The sequence below is a fragment of the Narcine bancroftii genome, chromosome 2 (genome assembly GCF_036971445.1).
Source record: "Narcine bancroftii isolate sNarBan1 chromosome 2, sNarBan1.hap1, whole genome shotgun sequence".
Taxonomy (NCBI): Eukaryota; Metazoa; Chordata; class Chondrichthyes; order Torpediniformes; family Narcinidae; genus Narcine; species Narcine bancroftii.
The window spans coordinates 211,253,426-211,262,831 of NC_091470.1; the positions used below are offsets into that span (position 1 = coordinate 211,253,426).

The 9,406-nt window shown below is 37.0% G+C and overlaps 1 protein-coding gene across 1 annotated transcript in view; it reads left to right on the plus strand.

Annotated features, from left to right (window-relative positions):
• dcaf13 (ddb1 and cul4 associated factor 13) overlaps nt 1-9,134 on the plus strand; it is an 80,889-nt gene extending 71,755 nt beyond the window's left edge. Inside the window, exons 10-11 of the mRNA XM_069920252.1 lie at nt 5,027-5,190; nt 8,675-9,134. Of these exons, the coding sequence (XP_069776353.1) occupies nt 5,027-5,190; nt 8,675-8,762 (252 nt within the window). The 3' untranslated portion in view covers nt 8,763-9,134. The remainder of the gene's footprint in view (nt 1-5,026; nt 5,191-8,674) is intronic.
• The last annotated feature ends 272 nt before the right edge of the window (nt 9,135-9,406 follow it).

Genomic DNA, 9,406 nt, shown 5'->3' on the forward strand with positions numbered 1-9,406 from the left:
GTATTGTGTGCAGTTTTGGTCACCTTACCTAAGGAAGGATGTTCTTGCAATGGAGGGAGTGCAGAGGCGATTCACCAGGCTGATACCTGGAATGGCAGGAATGACTTATGAGGAAAGATTGCGCAAATTGGGATTGTACTCGCTGGAGTTTAGAAGATTAAGAGGGGATCTCATAGAGACATATAAAATTCTGACAGAACTGGACAGAATGGATGCAGATGGGATGTTTTTTCCAATTATGGGAAAATCCAGAACCTGGGGCCATGGTTTGAGGATAATAGGCAAACCATTTAGGATTGAGATGAGGAGGAATTTCTTTACCCAGAGGGTGGTGAATCTGTGGAATTCATTGCCACAGAGGGCAGTAGAGGCAGGTTCATTAAATATATTTAAGAGGGAATTAGACATATTTCTTCAGTATAAGGGTATTAAAGGTTACAGAGAGAAGAGAGGAGCGGGGTACTGAACTTTAAGATCAGCCATGATCTCGTTGAATGGCGGAGCAGGCTCGAAGGGTCGAATGACCTACTTCTGCTCCTATCTTCTATGTTTCTATGTTTATGTTTCAAATTGAACTACCCTGCAGTTTGTCAAATTCTGTGGCATGAAAAATGAACAATTTGCTTTTATACAGTGTCTTCTACCATCTCTCAAGATGTCTCAAACATTATAAACCCAAGAAAGTACTAGTGAAATGTAGCCACTGCTACAATATCTGAAATTTAAAATTTTGAGTTACAGCATGGTAATAGATTTTTTTCATGAGTCTGTGTTATACAAATGCATCCATGTACTGATTAACCTACCAGTCCTGTACATCAGTGGAATGGAATGAAACTGGAGCACCCGGAGAAAACTCCTTACCAACAGCAGCGGATTTGAACCCAGATTGTTGAAACTAATAGCATTATTATGAATGTTGCATTCAAACAGGCCTCAGTTGTACCTGTGCCCAAGAAGTGTGTGATAACCTGCCTAGCAATTGACTATCGACCAGTAGCACTCACATGCACAGTGATGTAGTGTTTTGAAAGGCTGGTGTTGAAGCATATCAGCTCCTGTCAGCAGTGACATGGATCCGTTCCAATTTGCCTACCATAGGTAGCCAGATGCCATCTCACTGGCTCTACACATGGCCCTGGAACATCCAGGGAGCAAAGATGCTTGTATCGGGGTGGATGCTTTTTATTGATTACAGTTTGGCATTCTACACCACCATCACCTCAAAACTGATCAGCAAACTCCATGACCTGGGTCTCAATATCCCACTGTGTAACTATATCCTGAATTTTCTCAACTCCAGACCACAATTAGTGAGAATCAATAAGATAATTTCCCACACAATCTCCATCAGTACTGGAGCACCACAGGACTGTGTTCTTAGTCACTTGCTCTACTTACCTTGCACCTATGACTGTGTGGCTCAATACAACAATAACACGGTCATCATGGGTTAAATAAAAGGGGGGATGAGTCAGCATACAGGAGGGAGTTTGAAAACTTGGCTGAATGATGCACCAACAACAACCTTGCACTCAATGTCACCAAAACCAAGCTAATAGTGGGCTTGAGGGTGGGAGAACTAGCAGTGTGTAATCCATTTGGGGGAATCAGAAGTGGCAAGGGTGTGTATGAGTTGGGATGTTATATTGAACAGGTTTAAGACATTGGTGAGGCCACATTTGGAATATTGGATGCAGTTCTGGTCACCTAACTACAGGAAGGATATTGGTAAGATTGAAAGAGTGCAGAGAAGATTTACTAAGATGTTGCTGGATCTTCAGGAGTTGAGTTACAAAGAAAGATTAAACAAGTTAGGATTTTATTCCTTAGAGTGAAGAAAAACAAGGGGAGATTGGTTAGAGGTTTACAAGAATATGAGAGGTATAGACTGAACGGATGCAAGTCAGCTTTTTCCACTTGGATTGGGGGAGATAAATATGAGAGGTTGTACTTTTAAGCTGAAAGGGAAAAGGTTTAGGGGGAACATTAGGGGAAAGTTCTCTCAGACTAGTGGGAGTGTGGAATGAGCTGCCATCTGATGTGGCGAATAAAGGCTCAATCTTAAGAATAGATTGGTTATGTGAGAAACAGAAGTACCTTCACAGATTTCGCTTGAGACAAAAATTGAGAACAAAGAACATTTATTGTACAACAGTACAAAGTTGGGTGCTTCCCCTTACCCTGGGAATACACACACATACTGGGGCTCACCCAACTTTTATACAGGTTCATACCGTCCCCCCCAACATTCTTCTGCTTCCTGGATTGGTTTGGCATTTGGTAATTCTGTCTGCTTACCTGCAGTTTCTGTAAACTTGAAAGACCATGGGGTATCCTGTCTGGGTCCCATCATGTCATTGTCCTTATTCACACATCTCAACCCCCAGGACTTACTAATTCTATATGCAGAACTTGCTAATTCTTTCTATCACTATAAGACCCTTATTCTATTACGGAATTCATCCCTACTCAGCACTTACTCCTCTTGTCCAGTCCAGTATTCCTTATTTCATTCATACTAGCTTTACTTCCTAAATTCTATTATCTCTCACAGTTAGATACATGAATGGGAGCGGTCTGGAGGGTTATGAAATGGGAGCAGGTCAGAGGGGCTAGCGGAGTGATGAAAACAGGCTTGTTTTCTGTGATGTAGCATTCTGTGAGTGATTAGATATAAATTCCTTGGAGTCACTGTTTCAGAGGACCCTTCCTGGATCTAACACACAAATGTCATCGTGAAGAAAGCACGGCAACGCTTCTACTTTCTCAGGAGTTTGCAGAGATTTGGTATGACATTGAAAACTATGGCAAACATCTACAGATATTTAGTGGAAATTGTGTTAACTGACTGCATCATGGCCTGCTATGGGGCACCAATACCTGAGTGAAAAGCCCTGCAGAAGGTAGTGGGCTCAGCCCAGGACATCACAGGCAAAGCCTTCCCCACTATCGATAAAATTTACATGGAACGCTGCTGTCGGAGAACATCAACAATCATCAGTGATCCACACAACCCATGTCATGCATTGTTTGTGTGTTATGAACTAATAAAATCTTATTAGTACTAACAAAGGAACAGCAATGGAAAATTCAAAATAATAGCTTTTATTAAACTATCAATAACATAACATTTGTTACTTATCTCGATCTTGAACCAATGTTCAAGATGTATATGTGCAAGTGTGTGTGTGATTACCAAACTATTAGAGTTTAGGCATAATTCTGAAAAGTCAATTTTAAATTTCAGCATCAAACATCTTATGTTGAACTTTTGAAGATTTTTACATTGCAATTCAGAAATAATTATGAAGCATTTTGAAACATCATGTCTTCAGACCTCTTTTTAAAACTCAACTTTCTTTACTAGAGCTGTATTCTGAGCAATGTTCCTTCATACGAATGATTTAACAAACTCCCTCTTGCCTAAGAGTTATGAAGTCTATTTTTTCACAATGATTTCATTCTTAATCAAGAGTGACCCTTTCTGCATGGACACACGAGGCTGCCCTCTTTTCTTAGAGGCAGTTGGAGTGGCTATTTTTTTTTAAATACCACTTTTGGTGTCCTTTTATTAAGGAGAATGCAGGCAGCCTTCCTTCATTTAAAAGAATTGATGGCTGCTTTTCCAATCCTGTCAATACAGGATTGTCTCTTCTTCACTGGATCTAAAAATTTCTGATTTTGATAATATATTCCAGGCACATGGTATGACATCATAACAGCCTTTGAAGTTCTTCGGAACTTTTTAACATCTTCCTGCTACAAAGCATAATTTAATCTTTGACTTCCCAAAATCAAGGTCTTTGTTTGATGTTTGTCTCCTGTTTCCGAGTTTGACCAGACAAATGCTTCTTAAGTAAACAGACCATTGTTCTCAGTATCTCAAGATCTATCATAAAATCTTTCATCTCTGCTTCATTAAGATACAGCAGGCTCCTGTGTCTGAAATGGTCAGCTGCCATTTTGAGAGAATCTCTCTCTGTTTTTAAAATGCATATGTCTTTGTGCCCTGAAACAAATCCCACAAAATAACCTTACTAAGTCATATAAATATGAAATAGAGAATAACATTAAACTAAAGGTTAATCATAGCACATTCGTCACAAGTTCCACAAAACTTGTACCAGGTTCAGGAACAGTTGCTACCCCTGACAAAATAAATCTGAACTCTGAATGAAAGCCAATCCGTGCATTGAAAATCAAACAGCTAGGACAGAACTTTTGTCTTCCTCGACTGTCGTAGCTTTGTTCATTTGAAATACACCTTACTTTGTTTTGCATGAGAACAATTGAACTACTGAAACAACAAATGTCCTTGTGGTCCTTTCATTTTAATTCCTTTACCTTGGCCGATAAATTTTTTTCTGGAGAAAGACTTCAGTTAAAATTTTCATCAGTTTGTAAATGAAGCAGTATGTCGGTGTGCTACATTTAGACTGACAATTTTATCATTTAAATTTCCCGCACAATACTCTTTTTAAAAAAATTATATGCAAGTTGAAGATTTAAGTTGCTTTCCTTATGAAAGTTTATAAACCATATAAACCATATTAATTATTTTGTTTTGTCAGTAGAGTGCAGTCTCTTTGGAATACTGGCCTGGCACTTCACGCTTGCAATTGGCTATTATGTAATTGTTCACTGGAAAGGCCAAGAGATTATGCAAACTCTTTCATTGTGGCCCCTTACAATTGCACCAAGTTGATATGCAACTTTGGTTAGAAATCCTTGCAATCAGAAGACCAGATAATTCAGTTGATTAGTGCTTGTAATATAATTTTTCTGTTGATGTTTGATATTACTGGTCTCTCAAGTGTAGGAAAAGAACAATTAAAAGCACGAGACAGATGAAAATGTGTACTTATTATCAAAGTAATTAGTATGCAACATATTAACAGTTATACTACAAGGAATAAAAATGTTGACGATTATTAGCAATTCAGAAAACTGAAAAATTGTATAGTGTTTGACCAAGACATGAAATTTGAAAATCTGATTTTAAATTTGCTTTTTTTTGCTTTAGCTTTTGTCAAGAGAGAAGGCAGCTTTGAACTACAATCAAAAACTCAAAGAAAAGTTCCAGCATCATCCTCAGATCAAACGGATAGCTCGGCACCGACATTTGCCCAAAATGATTTTTACTCAGTCCAAGGAACAACGTATCATGAGAGAAGCACGACGCAAAAAGTATGTTTCAGATAACTATCTTCTGAAATACATCTTGTTTCCTTTCAACTTTTAATTTTTAAAATGTTTATATTCAAACAAGACTGCACCTCAAATATTACAGCCAACATATATTCTAACTTGATGTGGCTTTGTGTTGAATGAATCACACTATTGGGTTTTTTTTTCCACTGCAATGCAGCAAAATGGTAGAAAGTTGGGTTGGTCTAAAATAGTGCACAAAGGTCATGAGCGTGGTGAACCACCTTTAGGGAACTATTAGTGCATCAAGCCACAGCAAAAGAAGAATAACATTGTATATTTATATCACTATTTCTAAATGATTCATTATTAAACAGAACTCTACCATGTTTTGCTGTTGGTCAGCTCAGGAATAAGCAGACAGATTTGAGTATTTTGCAGTTGGATACTGGATATAAGAATTACAGTTTGCAATAAGGGTACAAATATTAAATTATAAAAATTCCAATGGAAAAGGGAAGCATGGTTAGTGCAATGCTATTACAGCACCAGATTCCAATCCAGTGCTGTCTGTAATTGGGTGACACGGGTGCATGGGCCCAAAGGCCTTGCTACTATGTCTAAATTTAAAATTATTTTGTAATAAGTCTATACACATCTGGAACCAACTCAAGCTTTTAATACTGCTTGTTTAACAGTATCATAATTTGCCACTTGCTCTGTAGTTAAACTAGAGTATGCAATTTGTGCTTTTCCCTTCAATGCACTTTGGAGTATAAGAGGCTATTTTTCTTTTGGCGACCTTGAGCTCTCAGCAACCTTTTCAAAAAGCTGAAAATAGGTATCTATATCTCCCTCATCAAAAGGAGGAACTAGATTTACTTCTCTACTAGCCAAAAACCTCTCCCCAAGAGTTACAGCCTCAATTCTCTTACCTCCCTCCATCTCAATTTTTAACTTCTCTAATTGAAACTGTCTGTCTCTTCCAATTTCTTATCTCCATTTTTCAGCTACCTCTAGCTCATATACCTCCAATTTTCAGTTTCCTCTACCTCATATATCCTATTTTTCATCCTCCTCTGTTTTTCCTCTTTGTTTTTCATCCTCCTCGCTTTGTTTTTCTGCTTTTATTGCCAATTAGTTTTGTTTCTGCAACTCAAACTCCAATTTCTCTCTCTCTAATACCACCCTCCATTTCTCCTTTTTCCATCCTCAATTTCTCCAATTCCAATTGCTATTCAAAAGATCTCTCCTCTGGAAAATTGTCTCTCTTTCTCAACCTATATAATATTTTACTATAATCCTCTGTATTTGTATTTTCTCATTCAATGCTTGACTTCAGCCAGCTTTAATTCCTTAGCAATGACCATCAGTTCCTCATTTCTTTTCCTCTGCAGCTCTGCAGGTGAGAGGTGTAACAAAAATGTGCCAACATCCATTGCTGCTGTTTTTACACACACACACACACACACACACACACACACAAGCTTTAAACTAGCTTGGAAAAACCAATTACTTAATGAATCACAAAAACTCCAAAAATTTAAGATCCCAAAACTCCAAATTTTTCATTCCGAAAAGACGATCCCCCAAATTTGTAACAAGTCCAGAGGACCCCAAAACCCAGCAGCTATAGATGTTCACCAAGACAAATAGATACTTAAACAAAATTTGTTTTTAATTTTCTTTGTACATAAAAACAGGATCAAACTTTAACTTTTTACTATTAACTTAACCTAACAACCTCCTTCTAATTCAAAGCAAATGTGTATGTAATGTTCAGGAAAGTTCTTTGATTCACAGTCCAATCTCACTTCTCACTCCTCCAAGTTCACCGGTATCAGACTATTCTTATACTGTGCACAGGATTTAACATTTATGATTTTCCACTAGATTCTGGTGCTTAAAAGTAAGGGGCTACCACTCAAGAAGGTTCTTGTTGGTTTCAGAGATTTTTTGCTTGTTGGACACACACAAACTGATTTACTTCCATCAGTAACTTCAGTATCTTGCTGAAGAAACTTGCCCCATCATGAGTTTTCCAGGTCACCACAGAGTTCCTCTTGTTTCCCTTATTTCAGATGAAACACTCTAGCCAGCCGTTTCCTCTTGTAAGGTCCACAAGGGTTTTCAACAGGCTGAACTCAGAACTCACAACCTGTCTTCAAAATGACAAGCTACCAGCTTGTCATATTGAAGACTCAAAAGCCATTGCAGAACTGAATTCTCTCTCTCTCTCCAAATTATCACTTTGTTTTTTTCTCTCTCTCTGCTTGCAAAGCCGCATGACCCCAAAGGCTCTAGACCCAATTTTTGAAAGATCTTATCAACCTCTTGAGCCCGGACTCTTCCATTTGCATCTGCTTTTGAAATGCTTTAGCAAAGCAGTTTCATTGTCTTGGCAAAGGTACTGGTGCCTGATTGACCGGCTTGAGCATTGCTCTTGCATTTTAGATGAGATCCCTTGTGTGAAGTGTTAATGTCTGTTTGTGAAGTGACCTACTCTCTAAACCCCCCACAATCTATCTCTTTTAAAAACATATATATAATATAAAATATGATATAACCTGTCACACTTGGTCTTAAGATTATACCAATTTCAAGTGGAAGAAATTACTTTAAAATCATACAAGTAACAGGAATTGAGATTAAAATGCCCAAAAATTGCTTTAACTGAAACGGCTAATTTCAAGAACAGTCCCTATGATGTAAGTATCGCTGTTATTCAGCTACTTTGTAAGAGTAGATTGGATAATCAAAAGGCAAGCAATTTGGCATTTTACCTGAAGATTGTGCTTGCTGTCTCAGGCAAAGCATCAAGCCATGTTACTTTATGAAGCATGGTATCCATGCAACTTTGAATTTACATTTCCTTGAATGCTGCCTTTTTTTTTATTATTGTAACTAGAGTGTAGAAGACTTCTTCCATATTTCCTGTTCTGTCTTGTACTCGCCTCATTTCACAAGATAATTTGAATTGTATCCATGCCTTTAGTTAATGATCACTCACCTATACTTCAAGTTGACATACAAGAAGGATGTTGGAATCCCTCTAGCTCTATAAAAATCAAATGTTTCTTTGTTTTGTAAACTGAAGTCCAAATTTGCTTCTGTGTATATTATGTAACACATTGCATGATAATAATAAGAACATGCTGCAACGTTTTAATGTGTGTCTGGAAAAGGTAAATGCAAGGTGATGGGAGTTGCAAATCACTGATGGTCCTTTTTCTCTTTGATGTCAGCTGGCTTATATTAATCAAATATTTTCAAAAACTGAAGGGGTGCAAGTTGAGTTTAGGTTGTTTGTTCTGAGATTTATTATAAGCTAAACTATTATTACAGAAATTGGATAAGCACATTGTCACTCCAGGCTTCCAAATCCATTTGTTTGGTAAGGCTTATGTGTAGATTTTTTGGGGAAACATATAAAATTAACAGTACAGTTTTTTTTTTAAAGTTCTTGTTTAGGTAATTGCTGACCAATTAAGAGTACCTCATTGCAAACTTGCTTTGTTTTCAGAGCACTGAACCTTCGCAAGCACAGCAAACCAGGATCTGTGCCATTTGTTCCCGAGAAGAAGAAGCATATTGTGGCTGTGGTGAAATAGCCATTTTGTTGGTACATTGTCTATTAATTATTAGATTCTATCTGAATTTTTAATCTATTCTAAAAATGCATCCCAAAGTTAATCATTATGTATTGACAAGAATTCTAATAATATGCATTGCATGAAATAAAATTGCAATGTCCATCTAATAAGAGATACGTAATCTTTTAAACTCAGTAAATGTTAATCCCATGCTGCAGTGGGAATGGGAAATGAAGGGATCACATAGTTCAAAGATGTTTGCTTATGTTCAGAAATATAAAAATGTTAATTTCTACATTCTGGAATAGAAAAATTTATTTTCATGATTTAAGATTATAAGTATCTGATTCCTATTCTCATTGTGTTTTAATAAATCGATCAGCCATTTCAGATGTTGATTTGAATCACTCTGTAATCACATTCATTACAGATATTGACAAACCTAACAGGACCCATTTAATAAAGTTGTAGATTATACTATCTTTAAAGTTGACAGTTCTTCGAGAACAAAATTTTTTGTAAATGGTACAACAGATTTTATTTTTGCTATGTGGAATTTCTGCAGTTATTCACTCAGCAAAGAAAAGTAAATTAATCATGGGCATATCCTCAGTTTTAATCTTTTGAATCCTCCCCTTTATTGTCCTTTTAAAGTAATTAAG